The following is a 24,011-nucleotide window of genomic DNA, read 5'->3' on the forward strand; positions in this document are numbered from 1 at the left end:
CCCGGACCAGAACATCATTGGTCCGGACTTCTGAGTCCTGATCCATTACACCTGCTGCGCTGCAGGCTGAGTGGCACACGCCATTCAGCTGAACGGCCACACGTCAATGGAGCCTGCGGTAAACGGGATCGCCGTCGGGTATCCGTGACATCATGCGGCCCCGGCTGGGAAAGCAGTGCTGTGCTTCAGCCGGGGGAGACGTAGCTGGAGCGTAGACAGGTAAGTTCCTGACAGATTAATCAAATTATTAATTACTGCAATGAAATGATGCAGAAAAGGCTATGTTCACATACTGTAGCATTTAATTAGCATTAATTAGCACTATTTTGCCACAAATTGCGCAGTTCGTGGTAAAATAGCCTTACAGAATGATGTATCATTTAAATTTTTCTGTGCAGCTAATCTGCAGATATCCCCCTAAATAATAACGACTCTGAGCATGGCAAACTAGTCCATTATGTGAGTGTGCTCAGTAGTCCTGGATATTCATGAGCCCCAGCTCCCTTTGCCCACTGATTGGCAGTTGTCTATCTATACTATGTATAGGCAAACAGCTGTCAATCAGTAGACTGAACAACTAAAAAGAATTATGTAATAATACGCCACTGTGTTCAGCATTTCTGTCACTAGATTAAGCATCATTCTGTCAGGGCAGCCCCTCCCGCTGCTCGCTTCCCCCACTCGTTTTCCCCTCATTATTGTACCATGTAATATGGCCTTTACAGTGATTGCTACCTACCAGCAGTTACTTGTGAGTTGGAACATAGCTCAGAAAGCTGAGAGTTTGTACAAGACGATAGCTGTCAGAAAGTGGCATAGTCCAGATAAGATGTGGAGGTGTTTGGTGGATTGGTTCAGAGAGGGGAAATTTCTCCATTTTAGTTCTGATGTTTTAACATGTATGTATGAATGTCAATTTTTTGTGACATTAACATCTATGACACATGTTGCAAAACTACAACCCCAAGTACCTTAAGACTACAGGCTGCCACAGACCATTTATTCAGATCCTGTGCATTGCAACATAGCACTACGTTGCAGAAGGTGTCACATTGTAAATTAAAGGGGTTATCCAGCGTTAGGCCATGTTCACACAATGTATGTTTATTGTTTAGCATAAATCACGGCCGTTGTTGCAAATTGCAACAACGGCCGTGATTTATGTAAAACATACGTTGCATTTGAATAAATGGAATCCCAGCCGGAGTGTATAGACATAGTATACACTCCGGCGTTTTAATTTAATTTTGGGTACAATATTATGGGGGCTGCCATCTTACGTGAGCTATTTTTACAGCATTTAGAGGTATGCTTTACAGCAAGCCCCATGGACATAGATGACAATCGAGAGGACCTGTCTCATTCAGATGAATGTGAAAGGCTTCTGGGCATGCTGAGTGACCTTTTGTAGAGATCAGTTTACATAGAAGGTGATGCTGAATTGTGTGTTGATAAAAAGGGCACTGCTGGGACATGATCTGTACAGAACAAGAGGTCTCAGCTTAGTTTTAGGCCTAATAACCAGAACGATTAATTTAAAATATAGATAGTGAAATGGAAAAAGCAAAACTTTAGAAATATGTTTAACATAAAAATTTTATGTAAACATAAGGTCATTTTCTGATTCCCTTTATGTAGCTAATAAATGCCCATGACAAGTCTGTTATGAATTCTAGAAATTCTTAATTGTCACAGAAAATATGATTGCACCAGTTGTATCTTCAGCATGACAATGCTCATGAATTTTGTTTTCAATATGTCTGATGTCTGTCTCCCCTTCCCCCAGTACCATGCACAGCAGCCGCTCCCATCACCAGTTCAGCTCCATGTAATGTACTGCTGACATACAGAGTGAAGCCTTCAGCAGACTCATGTTGGGACACCTTTCATGAGTGCTTTTATCCTGTTGCCTAGCAACACCTGTTCGTTAACAGAACACGGAGCCTGGGAAACGCAGACAAGTGTAATCGCTTGTTTTTATTCCACCATCGTTAGTGCATTTAACAGTTAATTAACCCACCTTCATATCATAGCAGATGGCTGCACAATTATTGTGACAGGAGACGAGATGTGGGTCCGATCAGATGTATTATGTGACGTCTGCTAACAGGAATGATACCATCTGAAAGAAATATATTTATTAGCATAAAGAGTCCGTGTTTCACTGGTGATAGGCCACTCTATAGAAACAAATTAGCTGAGTGCACTAGGGTGTGTAGCGGATGTAAGTAGGAGGCTCCCGATCTCCGCAATCACAGTCTGATACAAAGTTCACCACGCTTACAAAAAAGCTTCTTTAGAAATGATTACTGAAAGTATCCCTTCTTTTCTTTGCAAAACAACTTAAACAATGTTGTATAAAACATACAAATCACCAAAAGAAAGGATACTTTCAGTAAAGCATTTCTAAAGAAGCTTTGTTGTAAGCGTGGTGAACTTTGTCACTGGTGATAGGCACCACGGCCAACTTCATATTTTTTTTTCTAGCAAACTTTCCAATTATACCCCTCACTATTGCACATGTGAGGGCTCGTACACATGGCAAAGCCGCTGGCACAGAGTCTGTATGGATGCACGTAGGGACTTTACTGTTCCATAGGATGCCTTTGTAAGATGGGCTTTCTGTTATAGTCTTTAGGCTATGTTCACACTACGTAAAAGTACTGCCATTGTTGCCGAAGGCAAAAACGGGTGTACTTTTGCGGCGGAGGAACAATGCCTTACTTTCAATGGGATCCCGGCCGGAGCGTATACACATAGTAAATAACTGACATGTCAGTTCACACAGTGAAGCGAGCAGCTCCGGCCGCTTGCTTCACTGTGCGCTATGGGAAGCTCTGATGCAGACGCACCCTGATACGCCTGCATCTGAGCTCTGCGGCCGTAAAGATCATCCGGCCAGTACTTAAGTACCAGCCGAGATGATCCAACCAGAGATCGGCCGTTCCGTGACCCGGCCGGGGTCACGGAACGGCCGGTCTCTTACGTAGTGTGAACATAGCCTTACAGTGTTACAGAGAGTCTTGGCAGATCAAACTCACATGGGATTACTGAGAAATTACCTTTAAGGTAACGTTCACACACTGTATTTTTTGCTTAAACAATGGCCGTTGTTTAATCACAGTGGCCAATCGCAATAAAGGGGTACTCCAGCGAAAAGCTTTTTCCCAGTAATCGAAACACATTACAAAGTTATATAACTTTGTAATATGCTTCAATCACCTATCTGCCCCCCTTCCCTGTCTTTCCCCCCCCCCCCCCCCTCAACATAAGGAAGGGGGCCATTCACTTAAATAACACACATTACAATGTTGTATAACTTTGTAATATGTGCTATTTAGTGAAAAAATGTCTTAGACCGCAGCACCCCTTTAACACGAAATGGCCATCGCCGGTGGGAATTATGGTGTCCTCTCTGATACCTGCATGTGTGTACACATGATTTTACAGATAAAATAAATGAAGATTTTCTATTTCACGCAACAAGAGACTGTGCACCTATTGCTGCATTTTAATGTAGAGCACCACTCTGAACCACTCTGGTTCATTAATCTCTGCAGTGCCGGCGTACCTTTCTACTTGTGCTAGCAATCAGATTCCACCTTTTATTTTCTAAGGAATGTGTGAAGAATGAAAAGTGAAAACTGATTGGTTGCTGGGGGCAACTGAGCCAGTTGTACTTTACGACCCTTTGAGAAGTACCTGTCAGTGACTGATCAGGACCTGATCACTTAAAATCCTATTCCACGGGCAGAGCAGGGCCCGATCAACGATGTAAACACACGCCGATATGCTAGATCGGCACTCGTTTACTGGGCCTATTCCACTGCCCGACAATTGTTTAGCGAGGGCTGCAGGGACATCGTTACCGATGTCCTTGCAGCCCTTGTTTCATACATTACCTGTCCAGGCGCAGGTCTTCTCCTTCTCCTGATTCCGTGCCGCAGCAGCTTCAAAGCTTCTGCGGCAAGGGACCGGGAGAAGGAGAAGACCTGCGCCTGGACAGGTAATGTATGGTGCTTGTGAGATCATCAGTCGCCCTCAGCGCACCACTATTCCATGTAGCGATGCGCGGGTGGCGACCGATGATTTTAGGCTTGAACCTAAATGAACAATCAGCCAATGAAAACAATTATCGGCTGATCGTTCTCTCTATTCCACGGAGCGATAATCGGCCGATTTAGCCAATTATCGCTCCGTGGAATAGGCCCCTTACACTGACAAATGAATAATACTGTATCATCAACGCCGATAATACTGATCAATGCTATGCAAAGGCATAGCACTGATCAGTATATGCAATGTAACAATAGCATGTAATAGTCCCCTACTATTATAAAAAAAAAAAGTTTAAAAAAATATTTTTACCCTTCCCCAATAAAAGTTTATATCAACCCCTTAATCATTATACAAATAAAAATATGTAAAAAGAAAAACATATTTGGTACCGTAACATGCAATACTGCAATATCTTCTAAAACAGGGGTGTCAAACTCAAATACAGCAAGAGCAAATGTCACTGTCAGAGCAGCGTGCGTTGTTCCTGGCACTGTCAGTGGTGTTCGTCTCCCAGCCCCATGCACTATGATAAATGACATGTTAAATCGCTATGACACACTGATACGTCATGGTGCGGGGGGGGGGGGGGTGTTCAGAGCGGGGTCCCCCAGCGGGGGGCTTCTAGTTAAAGTAAAAATAAAAGTAAAAATGTTTTTTTATTTATAAAAAATCCCCTCCCCTAATAAAAGTCCAAATCACCCCCCTTTTCCCATTTTCTAAATATAAATAAATAAACAAATAAATAAACATATTTAGTATCGCCGTGCGCGTAATCGCCCAAACTATTAATTAATCACAATCCTGATCTCGCACGGTAAACGGGGTAAGCGCAAAAAAATTCCAAAGTGCAAAATTGCGCATGTTTGGTCGCATCAAATCCAGAAAAATTTTTTATAAAAAGTGATCAAAAAGTCGCATATGCGCAATCAAGGTACCGATAGAAAGAACATATCATGGTGCAAAAAATGACACCTCACAGCCCCATAGACCCAAGGATAAAAGCGTTATAAGCATGGGAATGGAGCGATTTTAAGGAACATATATTTGTTAACAATGGTTTGAATTTTTTACAAGCCATCAGATAATATAAAAGTTATACATGTTACATATCGTTGTAATTGTAACGACTTGAGGAACATGCATAACAAGTCAGTTTTACCATAGGGCGAACGGCGTAAATGCAAAACTCCCCGAAATCAAAACAAATTCCTTTTTTTTTTCAATTTGACAGCGCAAATGATTTTTTTCCAGATTTGCAGCATACGTTATGGAAAAATAATGCCTGTCATTGCAGAGTACAATTGCTGTTGCAAAAAAATAAGGGCTCATGTGGGTCTCTAGGTGAAAAAATGCAAGCGCTATGGACTTTTAAACATAAAATGGAAAAAGCAAAAGTGCAAAAACGAAAATTGGCTTTGACCTTAAGGGGTTAAAGCCCAACCCATATAATAGCCAACCCCCCAAAAATTGCCCCACATATTAGCCAGCCCTCCCAACAGTGCCCAGATAGTAACCAGCCCCCCCAAGTTTCCCATATAGTAGTCAGCCCTCCCCAATAGTCTCTTATAGTAGCCATCCCTCCCCCATAGTCTCATATAGTAGCCAGCCCTCCCTATAGTTTCTTACATAGAAGCGATGGTGGGCCAGATGTAATTAAAACTCTGAATTGCCTGGCGGGCCAAAAATGATGGCACCACGGGCCAGAGTTTGACATTACTGTTCTAAAATATTACATTTTTTTCCCACTTGAGTTTGTCTAAACCCAAGTGTGCAGCATTTGATTACTGGTGGCTGAGGAAGTTGGATGCAGCCCTAAGGTACCTGGAAAACATAGATACAGCCAAAGGCCATGTTCCCACTTGTATGGAACCAGCTGTGATTACTACTGTACTTACGTAGTGTGAACATGGCCAAAGGCTGTATCCATGTTTTCCAGGACTCTATCCATCTTCTTCAATGTTTTGCAGAGATGTTGATGGTTTGCTTAGGTTCTTACTAGGGACATGTGTACAAGCAGACAGCCTGATCTGGGGACCCATTTCTACATAGGCCCAATGTAGCTACATGCACTGCCCTACAGTATGTTTGTCCTTGTACTAAATTGAGCAATAGATAGAACTTTCCATACTGTTCTATCGAGACTTAATATAGCACAGTTCTGTAAAACCGGAATCTATTTTTATCTATTGTGCCTAAAACCATGGGAACCTATTTCTGCAAATGGCATGGGAATTACAGCTGGAATGGTAAGAGAAAATGGAATGTATGTGTCCCAAAGCCAAAAGACACAGCATACTAGAGTTCTAAGAGAAAAAGAATAGGGAAATATATCTGTATTCTGGAAAATGGGTACTATTCCTGATAAGCACTAATATGCTTAAAGAGGTACATCCTCTTTAATCTGAACCCACGGATCGAGCGACACCGTCACGGGGTTCCCGTGCACGGCGCCGTTCTATGCACCGGAACCAGCCGGTGCTCAAGCACTGGTGGAAGCCGGCCCGCCCCCAATGGGAAGGAATTCCCTCCCCTGTATGACGCGGCTCCATTCATTCTAATGCTTTAGCACCGGCCGGTTCCGGTGCATAGAACGGCGCTGCGCACGGGATCCAGGCCGCGGTCCAAAAAACGGATCACGGCACCGGCTTCCCCGTGTCGGTGCTGTTCGATCCGTGGGTTCAGATTAAAGAATGACTTTGCAAAATATCAGATGCGCTTAGTTCGCTGTGGATTTCATATTGCAGTACGTATAAACGGGTCGCCCGACAATTGAATATTCATTTACTCAGTTAGATCCCTCAAATTAGAACCATTTTTAAATGTGTCTAGATATTGCTGTTACATTTGTGCTATGATGCCCCAATGTGTTATTTTAGTTCCCTCTCAGACTGTCCATCCAATGTGCCCAGTGCTGGATTCAGTGCTGGATTAAGCATTGCTTAAATAATTTTATTAAAAAAAAAAAAAATTCGGTTTGGCTTAAAGCGGCACTATTAGCAGGTTCTTCCCATAAGAGCATTTAGGGCGTAAATGTTGAATAAGAGCATTTAGGGCGTTGCTCTCGGCCAGAGAGCATCGTTGCGGCCCACCCAGCCCGCCCCCTCCTTTCCTGCCCACTATGCATATTCATAACTGCATAGTGGGATCTGTACAGAATGGCTGCACAGGGAAGCAGGCCCATCGAAGATGGGCTGCTTCCCCCGGGCCACCTCCGATCCTCCCAGTGGTCACTCAAGACGTGGGTATAAGATAGAGTTATACTTACATCTTGAGGGACTTCCCAGAGGATCGGCAGAGGCCCGGGGGAGTGGCGCATGTGCGGGAAGCAGCCCGTCTCCAACGGGCCTGCTTTCCTGCGCAGCCGCCCTGTGGGATGCTGCTACAGCGGCATATCAGCTAGTTCTCTGGGAATAACCTGCTGTTAGTGCCGCTTTAAAGGTGCACTCCACTCAAACAACTTTTGATATGTTGCTGCCCAAGGTGAGACTAACAATTCCTTCCATACTTGTTATTTCCTATTCAGTCGCCTTCCCCCAATTCTCAGCTGCTGCTTTCTACTGCAAACACAAAAATGTGTGTGTGAGTCTTTCTTTCTGTCTACCCCCTCCTCTCCCCTCCCTTCTGAGGGGCTGATGTAAACAAGTCCCTATCTGCAATATTGTAGCAACTTTGTAATGCCGGAAGGGATAATCACAGTGTGTTCATCAGCAACTTGACCTCAGAATAACCCTCCCAGCATTACAAAGAAGCTTCAGTGTTGCAGATTAAGCCTGCCAGGGACTTGTTTACATCAGCTGTCTCAGAAGAGAGGTGAGAGGAGGGGGAAACAGAGAGAAAAGCTTACACACAGATTTGTGTCTTCAGCAGAAAGCAGCAGCTGAGAACTGGGGGAAGGAGACTGAATAGATAAAATCAAGTATGGATTTAATTGTTAGTCTCACCATGGGTAGCAACATATCAAAAGTTATGTTTGGGTGGAATACCCATTGAACAAAGTATAGTAATGTTTATTAGTGGGGCAACTCCCTTGAAGACCACCACTGAAAGCCGTTCCTTTCTATCTCTGGCACCTAAGCCCAGTGCACAATAGACTGGTGTACTAAACCCCTGGTCATGTTAGCACAAGGGGTAAAAATTAGGGCATACTTTCCAGATATCAAAATGGCCAGTGTTGTGGGAGTGACTAGTCACTGTGACAAGCCTCTCCTAGGCAGGCAAGACACTAGTGCACTGGGAGAGGGGTACAGTTTACTCTGCCTATACTTCCTCCCAGAACAGAACAGCAGCTGAATATCTGAGCCTGATCTACATGTGTATGGATTAGCATACTGCAAAGCTAGTGGGTTATTTCCGCTTCCAAATAATTCATAAAATAAATAATTAGTTTCGAACATCCAGTTGATATTAAAAGGGATTATTAAAAATGCAGAACACAAAATCACAGAGCAGAGAGAAAAATAATTTGTCATATAAACTGGGAACAGGACCGAGCTGCAAAGTTCAGGACAATTTGTTCCCAGCCATGTACAGAAGAAATGGTAGGATTAGCAATGGTCGATGGAGCACATTCTCAGTATGAAACAAATTTCATTAAATGCTGAGGCAATGCCAGGAGTATTTTAATCCTCATATTTTGGCTGGTACATGCAACACTTTATACATTTGAGAAACCAAATATATTAATGGGTAATACCCAGCATTGTCATTGGGTCTGGGCATCTATGTAATGCCCTCAGGGCCCCAGACCAGGCAGATGGTAGCTGTTATATTGTTAGTTGCATAGGACCTAACTGGTTCATATGGGCAATTGCTGAATGTTTCTTCTATGTTTTTTCCATATAGTAGTACAGTATTTGGCTCAATTCATAGGAGTGGTCCGTCTGGTATCGTAAATAGGCTGGCACTGAACACTAGCACTATTACTCAGACACTCAGAGAGGCACTGTGTCTGACACTTTAGGGTGGCAATGCCTGGCAGTTAATAGGGATATTGGGGGAGAGTTATTAAACTGGTGTAATGTAGACCTGGCTCAGTTGCCCCTAGCAACCAATCAGATTCCACCTTTTACTCCTCACAGACTCTCTGGAAAATGAAAGGTGAAATCTGATTGGTTGCTGGGGGCAACTGAGCCAGGTCTACATTACACCAGTTTAATAACTCTCCCCCATTGTATCTAGTGCAGTTAAGGATGTGCTATGGTGTTCTATGTTGATACTATGGCTGTCAAAGTTTATGGTGGCACACTTTGAAAGTTTATGTGGATACTATGGTTGGGACAATCCACTGTGGCACTCGCTGACAGTTATAATGTGGATACTATGGCTGGCACTCTCTGGTAACACCCACCAGTTCGCAGGCACCGGGAGCGTCACTGAAAGCCGCTTGTCATGCTCCAGCTTGTCTCACTTCAGTCTATGGGAAATAGGTAGCCGTGCCAGTGACCCGATCCCCACACACACACTGTACTGACGTCACACAGAGACTCCCCTGCCTAAGGATGCTGCATATTCATATTTACTTTATCAAAGAAAGAGGTGACGTAAGCGGCAATCCTCCGTCACCTTATGACGTCTCGCACCCGGCCCCCAGCCAGGGAAACCCGGCGTATTGCAGGAGTCTCCGCTCTGCCGCTAGGTGGCGCACTGCGCCCGGTAATGTCTCCTAGGCGCGCACTCTAGCACTGCACTGCGCTGTTACCGGAATGTAACGTCAGAATGTATCACATTTAAATCGTTACCATTTACTAGCAGAAAGGGAAGTTCAGCAATGTGACCATGTGCCCTTCACTAGAAAGATGGCAAACACTAGCCAAGTGCGCTATAATGCATATACACGGATGTTCAGTCTGTGTAACTCGGAGGTCAAGTAAAACATCTACGAAGTGTATATCAGGAAAAGTAAATACTGGTGGAGAAAAGAAACTAAAAAACAGGAAAACATAACCACTATAAGAAAATAAAAAGGAAAAAGGGAGAAAAAGAAAGGAAAAGGCACCGCTGGGATTCGAACCCAGGATCTCCTGTTTACTAGACAGGCGCTTTAACCAACTAAGCCACGGCGCCGCACGGTGATCCAGCCTCAAAATAGGAACCCTCAGCCACATGTGGTAACCATAGTGATGCGGGGACGTGATCGTGCCATCCTATTTATCAACTCATTTACTATTGTTATTATTACTTATCATTTTTATCGTTTTACTCCAAACTAATAAACAGCAGATAGTATTCAGCTTCGCAGCCCTCTAGCAGACATATGGCAGAGAGCCCTCTCTAGCCTCCCCACCAGCATGCAGGAATATGCAGGGAAAGAAGCTGCTGGCTGGGCCTTATCTTCCACACAAAGGATCAGTATATACAAATCCAGATCTCCCGCTGCAGACTGACACATAGCAATGAGGTCATCAGTGCTTGTGTGACACATAGGGGGCGCTCTGCAGTGACATCATTCCAGATGAATATTAATGAGGAGGGCTGTAGTAATGGACACCTACATTAACACCTTCATAAAATGGAGGATTGCAGGAAAATGGCTCTGAGGATGAAGGTAAGAAAAGTACCTTCTTCCTAAGTGTCTCTTGTACTACTGTTAGTTTCATTGCATAGTTTTGCATACTATTGTTTTCATTGCATAGTTCAATATTTGCAGTTTGCATGCTGTTACCCCCTATGTTGTGTCTTTACGGTAAGTCGCACAAACAGTATAACCGTGAAAAGCTACGTTAATTCCGTAATTCCCACATGCAAGCACACACAAGTCTCTCTCAAGCCTTTACAGAAACATGGCTTGAGAACAGTCTGAGGTGGACCAAAACCTTAGGAGGAGAATTATCAAACATGGTGTAAAGTGAAACTGGCTCACTTGCCCCTAGCAACCAATCAGATTCCACCTTACATTTTCCAAAGTGTCTGTGAGGAATGAAAGGTGGAATCTGATTGGTTGCTAGGAGCAACCGAGCCAGTTTCACTTTACACCATGTTTGATAAATCTCCCCCCTTGTCCTTATTTCTTTTGGCTTCATGTCATTGTCATTTGGACGGATTTATCCACGCTATTGCTGTCTTAGGTTGGGGAACCCTTTCCACTGAGCACCCAACTTTATTAGGCATGTGGTACCATCCAGCAACACATAAGATGCATATACACAAGTACACACTCACATATACTCTCTAATCCAGATACATCCATGTACATACACAGCCAGTAGCACAGATATACAAATACTTGTACACCAGAAAACAGGTGCTGTATATATGGACAGGTCTACACACAGGCATAAATATATAGACACTTGTATAATAAACACACATACACACATATACATTGCTACACAGAAAACCAAAATCAGATTAAAATGCAAAAAAATCATTGTATTGTAATTCTCAGGTTGTTGATGTTTATTCCTCGTTAAAAAAAATATTATAAAACATATGTAATAATTATATTGTATCAAATGGCACATTAGCCAGTTTGGGGCACAGTGGGTAGGGAGGGCATACTCTTAAATGGGGTAGAGAGGCGACAGAAGAAGCATTTAGTGATCACGTTTGTATTGTCCCAGTGCATGACAGGAAATGGCTTCCCACATTCTTCACACTGAAAAAATATGAAACATTTTAGTAAAAAAAAAAAAAAAAAAAAATCGAACTTTGCATTTTTACATGGACATCACCCCAATCCAAAAATGTCTGCCTCACTGATGCTGAGATGTATCTGCACCCCATCACCCAAGCCGGTTATATGGAAGTGATGACACCTAAGCCCTCTCTGGTGCTGTTCTTACAGTATGCTTTTAGTTATTGCCATGAGCAGTTACCTGAGATAGTCGGGGACCAATTGCTTTCTTGTTTTCAATAACAGCAGGTATTTCTTCAGACTTTTCTATGTTCCACAATCGTACTGTAGAGTCCTGTGTGGTGAATACACAGGCAGTAGTCACAAAAGTATTGCTTTTGCCTTCTGTATGGCTGCTTTCAAGTGTCCAAAGCTTCTGAGACACTTGCCTTGGTTTAATGGATCAAGTTATAAATTTAGTCTTGCATGGTGCCAATAATCCAGTATATATTTAAATGTTTGTGTGTGTGTTAACAAATATCACACCATATTATGTCACATACCACCACTCATGAGTGATGAAAAAGAGGCAGAATTTTTACCTTTGAAGAAGAAAGAATCCATTTCTTACTGGCACTCAGTGCAACATCCAGGACCCAATCCGAGTGACCCTAATGATATTGAAATAATACAATAAATGGCATAAATAATATTAATGGCCTAGGCAAATATAAGATAGATAGATAGATAGATAGATAGATAGATAGATAGATAGGCTTGAAAATGGTTCTATGTGAGAACTTAAGCTTCACTTTTTGCCCACAATTGATGGAATAAATGCACCTTTTTGTTTGTTCACATCAGCAGTGGGCTTCTTTTTGCTTTCTGCGATAAAACAATGAGATAGATAACATACAGTGCACTACTAACTAGGGTGACATACCTTTAACACAAGCTTCTTGCATTTGGAGATCACATCCCAGAGAACAATTGCTCTATCATATCCTCCAGATAACATGACAGAAGCTGTGATGACAGAACGGCATCTGAGTAAGAGTCTCACCAGGAAACCGACCACTATTTGCATCCAATGTATTTACAATTTTAGGGTGCATTCACACCTACAGGATCTGCAGCAGATTTGATGCTGTGTTCAGTTATTTAAATGAAATCTGCTGCAGAAAATCAGCTGCAGATCCTGTAGGTATGAACGCACCATTAATAGGTACAATTTAGTACTATAAACAGCAGGGGCACTATCAGGACACAAATACAGGTAAATACTACATTGCAGCATGAAGCTGTTAGCTCTCTGCCATTTACTCTCACTGGCTGCAGGACACTGCGATGACAACCCTTGAGAAGGCCAGAACAATGCAGTGACATTATCACTTGTGTCTGCCAAGGGATCCCATTCCAGGATCAGACTGCAGGCCTAAATATATAGGACTGCTACATTTGTCATGGAAATGGGACCAAATAATTGCCCACAAGGGATAGAGTATGTGTGCAAACAACCTATGGCACTCTGTATATACCCACCAAGCCAGCTTACCTGATTTCCTTCATGCGCTACATGCAGCCAGCTTCGAAAGTAGGAAGTGGTCATAATAATGTGACGTGGCTATGTATGTAAGTGCTTGACCATTACTCAAAAAAATGCTGTGTTACGTAAATTGTGGTTGGCTTAATGTATCTTTAGGTACAGGTTTTATAATAAAGTAATATCTGGGGCCAGTGTACTGATGAGGTGGTATACCTCTTTGGATCATAGCAACGCCCATGATAGTCACCAGGACTTTGCTTATATGGCATTATGGCTTCAGATTTATAGAATTCATGATGGATCTGACTGATCTGATATGACCCGCCATGATCCATCATAATCTATTTTCTTATTGACTTATAAGGTGTGTCCCAACATAAACCTGATCAAAATAAACTCAAGAATGGGTAAAAGAAAACTAACATTTTTGGAGTTTGTGCTGTAACTCACCATCCTGAGAAAACACACAGCAGCTGACTGATCCTGTGTGAGCTTTAAGGACATTATCTGCTCCACAGTGACGGAATTCTCCAGTGTTTACATCCCAGATTTTTAAACCTTTGTCCCAGGATGCTGTGCACAATAGGCGGCCATTGAAACTGAAGCCACAGTCTGAAATAACATTGTTGTGTGCTCTGCAATTAAAATATTATGTTTTATTTCTTACAAAATTCCGAAGAACAACTTTCTCTTATACAATTCTCTTTTGCCACTCCTTATTCCACAGGACACCCAATCTGTGCTGACAGATAGAACGAAGCAGAGGATATATATTACAAAGCGGCTATCATACCCATTGCCTTCTCTGTGACTCCACAAGGACCCCTCTAATACACTGTTCCTTACCTGTTTATTTGAATAGTTGTGCGTTTTGAAGTTATGTCCCACAATTTCACAGATCTGTCAGAAGACACTGAACAAATTCTTTGTCCTTCTGGATCAAAACAACATCTTGTTATGGTGGACACATGATGGTCTGAAAGAGGGAAGAATAAATGTACTTTACGCATGTACTGTACATGTGGAGCACTGGGCCTTCTTTTTTAAAGAAAGAGCTGTCATCTATAGCAACTGGCTTTTAGTGGTCACCTTTCATTTCAAGCCAGAAATTGGAAGTAGGGACCTGACTGGTTGCAATGTCACCATCTTAACTTTTTATTTGTAGTAGTTGTTTTTTGTTATAAAATAACCCTAAATACAACATCACCTGTAGGAGGAAATCCAGAGTGTGACCCTAGTGTGGCTGAAAGCACCCCACGTGTATCCCTACCTCTTTTCCAGAACTATATTTATGGCCCAAATAATCAGTGACACATAGGAAATACCTGGACAATGTAGCCCTTACACGGGGAGCAATACACTGAAGTCATGCTCTGTATTTCCTCCAACAGGTTTCTGCCAGATATACATGAGCATGGACACTATGGTTACTGTTAGCCTGTTTGTAGGGCTCCGATATATACTTACCCAGTGTGTGGTGTAGACTCCTGGTACCGTTTTTAAGTCTTTTGTATGGCTTTTCTTGTATTCCAGACTAAAAGAATTGTTATTTTTGTGTGGTGAAACGATGGTGACAACTACCATTCGCACCAAAGAGTAGAGGCGGGAGTTTGAACCCACAATCACGTTGAGTAAGGCCCGTTAACCCTTAGAGGACCGGGCCAATTTCAATTTTTGCGTTTTCGTTTTTCCCTCCTTGTGCTTAAAAGGCCATAGCAGTTGCATTTTTCCACCTAGAAACCCACATGAGCCCTTATTTTTTGCGCCACTACTTGTACTTTGCAATGACAGGCTGAATTTTTGTATAAAGTACACTGCGAAACCAGAAAAAAATTCAATGTGTGGTGAAATTAAAAAAAAAAACGCATTTCTTTTATTTGGGGAGTTTTCGTTTCTACGCCGTTCGCCCTGGGGTAAAACTGACTTGTTAAGGATGTTCCTCAAGTCGTTACGATTACAACGATATGTAACATGTATAACTTTCATTGTAACTGATGGCCTGTAAAAAATTCAAACCATTGTTAACAAATATATGTTCCTTAAAATTGCTCCATTCCCAGGCTTATAACGCTTTTATCCTTTGGTCTATGGGGCTGGGTAAGGTGTCATTTTTTGCGCCAAGATATGTTCTTTCTATCGGTACCTTGATTGCGCATATGCTACTTTTTGATCGCTTTTTATTACAATTTTTCTGGATTTGATGCGACCAAAAATGCGCAATTTTGCACTTTAGGATTTTCTGCGCTTACGCCATTTACCCTGCGAGATCAGGAATGTGATTAATTAATAGTTTGGGCGATTACGCACGCAGCGATACCAAACATGTTTATTTATTTATTTTTATTTATAACATGGGAAAAGGGGGGTGATTCAGACTTTTATTAGGGGAGGGGGCTTTTTATTGATGATATCACTTTTTTTTTTCTTTTACACTTATACTAGAAGCCCCCCTGGGAGACTTCTAGTATAAGTATACTGATCTCTCATTGAGATCTATGCTGCATAGATATGCAGCATAGATCGATGAGATGCTGCAGCAGCAACTCTGTACCCACAATCTGCCCCCCCCCAAACCACTTGTACCTTCAGATAGCTGCTTTTAATCCAAGATCTGTCCTGGGGTCCGTTCGGTAGGTGATGCAGCTATTGTCCTAAAAACAACTTTTAAACTGGCAGCCCCGTGCCCAATGGCCGCGGCTTAGATTGTGTATGCATTAGGCTGGCACAACCTCTCTGTCCCTTCTCCCCGCCCTCCTCATCATTAGGAATGCTCTAGGCAAATTGTCTCCTATTCCTCGGCTGTGTGAATACTGAATATGGGCTGCATCGTTAAAGGGGTTATCCAGCGCTACAAAAACATGGCCACTTTCCCCCTACTGTTGTCTCCAGATTGGGTGGGGTTTTGAAACTCAGTTCCATTGAATTAAATGGAGCTTAATTGCAAACCTCACCTGAACTGGAGACAACAGTAGGGGGAAAAGTGGCCATGTTTTTGTAGCGCTGAATAACCCCTTTAACCCTTTGAGGACCAGGCCCAAAATGACCCAGTGGACCGCGCAAATTTTGATCTTAGTGTTTCCGTTTTTCCCTCCTCCCCTTCTAAGAGCTCTAGCACTTTCAGTTTTTTATCTACAGGCCATGTAAGGGCTTATTTGTTACAGGAATAGTTGTACTTTGTAATGGTGTCATTCATTTTACCATAACATGTATGATGGAATTCCAAATATATTATTTATGAAGATATAAATTGGTGAAATCGCAAAAAAGAATGCAATATGGTAACGTTTGGGGGGTTCCTGTGTCTACGTTATGCACTATATGGTAACAGCGACATGATACAATTATTCTATAGGTCAGTCTGAACACAACCATATGCAGGTTACACGGATTCTCTAATGTTATATATGTATTTTTTAATGAAATCCTTTTTTTCGGCAATTAATTATAAATAAAATGGGACTATTGTGACGCTTATAACGGTTTTATTTTTTCACCTACGGGGCTGTATGGGGTGTCATTTTTTCCGCCATGATCTCTAGTTTTTATTAATACCATATTTGTGAAGATCGGACGTTTTGATCACTTTTTATTAATTTTTTTATATATATAATGTAACATAAAATCGGTAATCCGCGCACTTTTTCCCCTCTTTTCGTGTACGCCGTTTACCGTTCGCAATGACACTTGTTATATTTTAATAGATCGGACAATTACGCACGCTACGGTATATTATATGTTTATCTATTTATTTATTTTTATATGTTTTATTTATATAATAGGATAGGGGGGTGATTTCAACTTTTATTGGGGGAGGGGCTTTGGGGTAGTGTATTAGTGTTTTTAACTTTTTTTTTTTACACATTTGAAGTCCCTTTGGGGGACTTGTACATAGATTAGTTTGATTTCTACACTGATGATTGCTATGCCATAGGCATAGCATTGATCAGTGTTATCGGCGCTCTGCTCATTGAGCCTGACTGTGCAGGCTCAGTGTAGCAGATCGCCGATCGGACCGCATGGAGGCAGGTAAGAGACCTCCGGCAGTCCGTTTTACCGATCGGGACCCCCGCAGTCACACTGCGGGGGTCCCGATCGGTAAGTGACAGGGGACTCCCCCTGTCACTTACACTTAAACGCCGCGGTCGCGCCGCGATCGCGGCGTTTAAGGGGTTAGTGACACGCGGCAGCGCGATCGCTGCAGCGTGTCATTACCGGTGAGGTCCCGGCTGCTCACTGCAGCCGGCCCCCACCTGCTATGAAGCGCGCTCCGCTCCGGAGCGCGCTTCATAGCGGGAATAACACCCAGGGCGTACAGTTACGCCCTAGGTCGTCTGGGGACAGACTTCCATGGCGTAACTATACGCCCTGGGTCGTCTAAGGGTTAAGGCACCTGTGCAATGTTCAGACAGGAGAAAATGTTCCAGTGGCATTCCTAATGATGAAGAGGGTGGGGAGGAGGGACGGAGGGGTGGCGCAAAGTTCGGGCACAGATACTCCCGTTGGGCACAGGGCTGCAAGTTTAAACGTTGTTTTTTAGGACAATAACTGCATCACCTGCCGAACAGACCGCAGGACTGATCTTGGATATGATAGTGTTTTCTAACAAAAATGTAATTGAACCTCAAGAGCAAAAAAAACAGTGTAGCAACTATTAACAGTAATAGGTGAAAGGTCATTAGAATATTTTTCTAAAACACTAACACAGTGTTCCCCACTGGGGAAAAATGGGGTAGTAGGATGTTTGTGGCACCAGATTAAGCCTAGGTTCACACACAGTTAAATAAAAGATAAAGATGACTGTAATTTTAAATAATATTAAAACACTGTCACTAAATAAAAAAATAAAAAAAACACAGCCATATTTTTTAAAATTGAATATTCATTATTTGGACGGTCGTTATTCTATACAGTGTATGAACTGCCATACAATTTCCCATTGACTTCAATAGACTGCATTATTTTATTGAAAATCAAGCTGAATTTTTACCTCGAAATTACGGCCATATTTTACCTTTATTTTACGATCTGTGAACATAGCCCAAAAAATAAATCTTAGGACAACATCAAAGCAAATTTTTTGTGTTGCATGTGACTTACAACCTAAAGTAGGTTGAAGACACTTTTACTTACTTATATAGGTACTAATCTATCAATTAGTCTTACCTTTAATAAAAATCACTTTAGAAGCCGTTGCACAGTCAATGATACAAATACCATTTTCTACATCCGTGGAGCATACAATGTGTTTTCCGTCTTCTGAAACATTGCATGATGTCACAGGGCTATCCAGGCTCACTGACCACTGAGAACAGAAAAGAAAACCTTACCTATTATTTAGAATATATCACAATCTAGCTTATCTATCTAATCTATATCTATCTTCCTATCCTGTATTAGGGTAATGGTAGTACAAAGGTTATATACCAATACTTTCCCATTCTGTATATCCCATAGCTTCACCGTTTTGTCATAAGATGATGTCACTATCCTAGAAGACAAGAATTTAGAAGAACATTATCACGCTAGCAGCATAGACATGAACAACATAGTGCAAAATACAGTCAGGTATAGATAAGGTCATATACAGAACTTTGCCAAGGTTTTAGGCAGGTGTGGAGAAATGCTTCATAGTAAGATGCATCAAACTTGGTATTTTTATTCTGCAGCAGGATAACGACCTCAAACACATAACCAATGACACAAAAAACTACCTTCATTGTAAGGCTATGTTCATTCACCGTCATAATGACGGCCTTTTTTAGTGGACGGCCACCATTTAACAGCCAACAATGGCTGTTGTTTTCAAAATAATGGCCGTTGCTTTTGAAACAACAGCCCTTTTTCGCTGTTAAATGGAGGCCATCCACTAAAAACTGACCTCATTATGATGGTGTGTGAACATAGCCTAAAGAAGAACAAGGTGTCCTGAAAGTGATACAGTATGCCCCCCAAAGAACCTTTCCAGACTTGAAGATAAATGAAGATACAAAAGGATTTGAGGAAGCATACGTCCACATAAGATCTGTGTTTAGTTCTCCAATATGTTTGGAACAACATCCCTATCAAGTTCCTTCAAAGTTACCAAGAAGACAGTTTTGTACAGTAGGTAAAGCTGGTTTCACACACAGCAGATTTTTTTGGAAAACTGCCACTGCAGTATTTGTGCCAAAACCAGAAGTGGATCCAACAGTAAAGAGAAGTATAAGCCCTCCCTTTATATTTTCCATCCCATCTGAATCCACTTCTGGAATTGGCACAAACACTGCAGTGGTAGTTTTCCAAAAAACTGCTGTGTGTAAAACCAGCATAAAGGGGAAGGGGGCACACCAAATTGATTTAGATTTCTCTTTTTTCTAATAACTTAGCATTTCCTTAATTGATAAAATCAACTATTAATACTTCGATTTTTGGAAGCATTCTTTTTCTGGCTATGTTCACTCTTGGTTTAACGACATCCATTGCATAGTAACGGATGCTGTTAAGCTGCCGGCCGCCAGGATGCAGTCAGGACATTCCTGCAGCCAATACCTCTGTATCAGCTGCAGGAATGTTCTTTTTTAACACTGACTTGCGGGCACCGTTGAGTATGCCTACAAATCAATTAAAGTGACTGTACCACCAGGCCCAGGCAAAAGCACTGGAGGCGGGCCGACCCACCCCCAGTGGGAAGAAACCCCAGCCCCTCCATGACGTGACTCCATTAGAATCAATGGAACCCTATCATAGAGGGGCGGGGGTTTCCTCCCACTAAGAGTGGGTGCCTCCAGTGCTTCTGCCTGGGCCTGGTGGTACAGTCACTTTAACCATTCACTTCAATGTAATGTGCGGCCGCCAGACGACTTTAAATTTTGTGAACAGCTATTATTTCCAGACACTGTTCACTGAACATACGGTTTGTGACCATACCCTCTTACTGCATTTTTCCACATTTGCTTACTGCACAGTACTGTATGTATGGCATTACTAGTGGTTAACAGATCAATCTAGCCTCTGAGAATATGTGCCAGAGAGATTCACCGAAATAGCCAAATCTCAGATTTGTTTTTTTCAGCACCATTCAGCTTTTTATTGCTGGCCATTGTGTAGCTGCTGCCATTTCATATACTGTATAATGGAAAATCACAGGTTGTCATACAACTGATATACACTACTTCTACTCATCATCAGACAAACCTTTTAGTTGAAAGTTAATATAAATGTCACCTTTTGTTGTCACCTGTCAGATTGCACTCAGAGATAGGACCACTATTTTCATCTTTGAACTCACACACTTGTGAAGAGGTAGAGAAATCCTAAAGAATAAACAGCAAAATACCCCTCATTCAATGGGAATCATTTCCTGTTATGATAGCTTTTCATGTAATCCCAGTTTCTACTCATTGTAACACTACATGGCATAGCATAAGACCTTCTGGATAATAGATGGGATTATTCCTGCTGCAATGGGGACCATAGAAATAGGTTGCCTAAAAAGAACCATGCCTGTAAAATAAATTGTAGCTTATTACTTATCTTGTTCTTTTCAGCCATTCTTCTGATATGCAGAACAGACTCCATGTCGTACTGCTCCCTCCGCTTACTGAGTAGTGATTGGTAGGTAGACAGCTACAAATCAACAGCCAGTGGGTGGAGAGAGCAAATTCTCATGAATATCAAGGACAACTAAGAGAATATACTGTACATAATGGGGAGGACTAGTGTGCGGCTATTCAGGAGGATCTCTTTGGAATGACTGTACAGAATGATGTATGCAATATCTGTTACTAATTTATGGTGCCCTCAGATAGGACAGCATAAACCTTCTGTCAGAGGCTCTTCTGTAACGGCTCATCTACACAGCAAAGCCAAGTTCATAGAGCCTGGATTGTGGTGGACAGTCTATATAAAAATTACTGTAATTTGCCCATAGCAACCATTACAGCTCAGCATTTATATCTTAACAAGCTCTGGTAAAATGAATGTGAGATGATTCATAAATCTTGGCCATAGTCTTTACAATTCCATTGGGTACTCTATGTTAACTAATTCTAAAGTAAAATAGTAGTGTGTGGAGGTAGAGAATGGGCCCATAGTAGACTATGCAATACAGCCATAGGCATGATAAGTTCAGTGTTCTGGATCTTCCTTCTTCTGGATACCCAGTCATTAGGGGGGAGTTTTATCAAAGGGTGTAAAATTTAGACTGGTGTAAACTGCCCACAGCAACCAATAACAGCTCCTCTTTCTTTTTTTTTTTAACAATATTCTATTAAGTAGGCAAAAACAAGAAAACATCTCAAAAGGAGCATGTGAAAATAATTAGGATTACAGACATTGCTCACAATAGTAGAACCTTAGTGATATTGTCTAAATACAATAAAATAAGATCATGCCTATAATTTCCTATAGTATACCATCTCCATTAGTGTGAGACGGCACCTCTATCTCCGTTAGTTGGAGTTTGACCTATAGTATACCAGCAACAATGATTTCATTTTACCAGAGCTGGAAGCTGAGCTGTGATTGGTTGCTGTGGGCAGTTTCCACCAGTCTAAATTTTACACCCTTTGATAAATCTGTGTCTAGGTGTTCACTAATGGAATTTTATTGTAATACACCAATATTTTTTCTTTTTACGTCCATAAAGCCACAGGTGAAGTTTAATAACCTACCCAGAGTTTCACGGTTCCATCATGAGAACTAGTTAAAATTTTTGTATCTTCAAAACAGAAATGGCAAGAACTCACAGCACTTTGGTGTGCCTTTAAGATCCTAAAAGGAACCTGCAAAAAACCCAAAAAGGATAAATATGTACATACAATGCATTCAGAAAGTCTTCAGACACTTGCTAGAGGGGCCTTGGTAAGAGAGGTGACCAGCAACCTAATGGAGGAAACTACCTTCCCAATACCATCCCTATGGTGAAGCATAAGGGCGGCAGTTTTTTTTTTATCAGCAGCTGAGACAGTAAGACTGGTCAGGGTTGAGGGAAAGTCCCCATCCAACCTGACAGAGCTTGAGCGGATCTGCAGAGAAGAATGGCAGAAATTCCCCAAATATAGATGTGCAAACCATGTAGCCTCATACCCTAGACCAGTGCTTCTCAATTCCAGTCCTCAGGCCTCACTAACAGGTCATGTTTTCAGGCTATCCCATAGAAAGAACACCTGTGAGAATACCTGATGCACTGAGTATAATTATATCACCTGTGAAATACTAAGAAAAATCCTCAAAACATGACCTGTTGGTGAGGCCTGGAATTGAGAAGCACTGGCCTAGAAAACTGGAGGCTGTACTTACTTCCAAAGGTGCTTCACTTCAGTACTGTGTAAAAGCCCTATTACATGAAACGATTATCGGCCGTATTTGGCCAATATTGGGCAAGAACAATGTCGGCTGATAGTTGTCTTTCAACAGGCTGAAACGCCAACGATCAGCCTGGCAACGGTCTTCTGCTGTCGCCCCGCATAATAGGGGCGGCGGCAGCAGAGTCCAGGCAGTTCCTCTCCTGTGCCACTTTTGGCGTGCATGTGCGTGTGTCTGTTCTGTATATTTGGACTTAGTGGCCCAGATTTATCAAAGGGTGTAAAATATACACTGGTGTAAACTGCCCAAAGCAACCAATCACATTTCCTCTTTCATTTTACCAGAGCTGAAAGCTGAGCTGTGATTGGTTGCTGTGGGCAGTTTACAACTGTGAGTATACAGTGATCCCTCAACTTACAATGGCCTCAAGATACAATATTTTTAACATACACTGTTCCTTTCTGGACCATTGTAACTTGACACCAGACTCAACATACAATGCTACAGACAGTCCAGATCTGCGGAACATGTATAGTGTCATACTACATGTCCTGTACTGCTCTTTTCTGTGACCCTGGGTGATTTGTACAAAACCCTGAAAACGCTCCAGCCCTCTACATAGAAAGACATCTCTTGTAGCTCTTTCTGACTGTTGTATGTAAGGACTTGCTGTATCCATATTAATTAGCTGCTTAGTTTCCTTTTGGGGGCTTAAGAACCAATTCCCAATTTTCCATAGAGTTTTGGTCTGAACATAAATGGTTACAACATACAATGGTCGTCCTGGAAGCAATTAATATGGTATGGTGAGGGAGCACTGTATTCTTCTGATAAATCTCCCCCAGTGTGTACATATGGCATGCATGGAGATGTTTATGCACTGTACCGTGCTATTATGGCGGTATTCTGTGTGGCAGTATTATTCTAAGAAGACAGGGTGACTTGGCTATTCTGGCAGTGTTATGTACAGATTACATGGTACTATCTAACCTAACCTTATGATGCCCCATATAGTCTATTGCCCTCTCATGTTGCTCATACCCAGATATATTACCAGCTCAGCCTACATGTCTGTCACCAACCAATCCCGACTGGTTGCTATGGACAACATGACTTTATGATCACATGATGTACTTTGTGCTGAATATGCATACAAAACTGAGAAACGATATTCCCTATAACAACCAGCAGGCTCGCTCCTTTCATTATCCATCTGCTTATGGATATCGGTTGCTAAGGGCAACACCATGGCCACACTATCCTCTATAACACATTGAGTCTTACACAACAGAACGTGCTGCTGATAGCAGACCTGCGATAACCTCTCACTATGCCACACGGTCTCCTCGCCGGATTCCGTCCCTACAAGGCTCCCCTTCCCGTGCAGCGACATCTCGTGCAGCAACTCGGCGCTTCCGGAGTTCTTGTCTCCATAGCAACCAGCTACGGCAGCCGCGCAGGTCCAGATCTCGGCAGTGTGGCGCCATCTATAGGTAGCTTGGTGGAAGTGTTGTGTGCGTCTGCCCCTCACTGATGGAGGCGATCGGTTCATTGACTTTGATTCATGGC

The 24,011-nt window shown here is 42.2% G+C and overlaps 2 protein-coding genes, 1 long non-coding RNA gene and 1 other non-coding gene across 6 annotated transcripts in view; 1 reads left to right on the plus strand and 3 right to left on the minus strand.

Moving 5' to 3' along the window:
- LRP3 (LDL receptor related protein 3) overlaps positions 1-2,054 on the minus strand; it is a 52,669-nt gene extending 50,615 nt beyond the window's left edge. The window contains exon 1 of the mRNA XM_069966175.1: positions 2,021-2,054. The gene's annotated coding sequence lies outside the window, so the exon portion shown is untranslated. The remainder of the gene's footprint in view (positions 1-2,020) is intronic.
- Positions 2,055-10,048: 7,994 nt separating this feature from the next.
- TRNAT-AGU (transfer RNA threonine (anticodon AGU)) lies at positions 10,049-10,122 on the minus strand. The gene has a single exon. It is a non-coding gene; the product is annotated as a tRNA-Thr (tRNA).
- Positions 10,123-10,533: 411 nt separating this feature from the next.
- Positions 10,534-24,011, plus strand: part of LOC138788377 (uncharacterized) — a 34,329-nt gene continuing 20,851 nt past the window's right edge. Inside the window, exon 1 of one of the 2 annotated variants that reach the window (XR_011362584.1) lies at positions 10,534-10,603. This is a non-coding gene — a long non-coding RNA (uncharacterized lncRNA). Of the gene's footprint in view, positions 10,604-23,787; positions 23,936-24,011 lie in introns of those variants that run through there. The other variant, XR_011362582.1, reaches the window with a different exon arrangement.
- WDR88 (WD repeat domain 88) lies at positions 11,444-23,890 on the minus strand. 2 transcript variants are annotated; one of them, XM_069966177.1, is made up of 11 exons: positions 23,755-23,890; positions 21,809-21,919; positions 20,361-20,449; positions 18,582-18,645; positions 18,321-18,459; positions 14,004-14,133; positions 13,608-13,792; positions 12,555-12,637; positions 12,214-12,282; positions 11,874-11,966; positions 11,444-11,653 (listed from the first exon to the last, which is right to left on the minus strand). In XM_069966177.1, the coding sequence occupies exons 1-11, from the start codon at positions 23,833-23,835 to the stop codon at positions 11,519-11,521; spliced, it is 1,179 nt and encodes a 392-aa protein (XP_069822278.1). In that variant the 5' UTR covers positions 23,836-23,890; the 3' UTR covers positions 11,444-11,518. The 2 variants fall into 2 exon arrangements, with proteins under 2 accessions (XP_069822278.1, XP_069822280.1); XM_069966179.1 differs by lacking the exon at positions 23,755-23,890 and adding an exon at positions 23,438-23,599.

Source organism: Dendropsophus ebraccatus, chromosome 4 (genome assembly GCF_027789765.1).
Source record: "Dendropsophus ebraccatus isolate aDenEbr1 chromosome 4, aDenEbr1.pat, whole genome shotgun sequence".
NCBI classification, from domain to species: Eukaryota; Metazoa; Chordata; class Amphibia; order Anura; family Hylidae; genus Dendropsophus; species Dendropsophus ebraccatus.

Bases quoted from the DNA above. Each gene is read 5' to 3' on its own strand.
- WDR88 (XM_069966177.1), bottom strand. From the start codon at position 23,835: ATGTCGCTGCACGGGAAGGGGAGCCTTGTAGGGACGGAATCCGGCGAG. The intron at 18,460-18,581 runs GTATATAACCTT...TTCTGTTCTCAG, and splicing joins TACAGAATGGGAAAGTATTG to TGGTCAGTGAGCCTGGATAG. The intron at 12,638-13,607 runs GTGAGTTACAGC...CTGTCATCACAG, and splicing joins CTGTGTGTTTTCTCAGGATG to CTTCTGTCATGTTATCTGGA.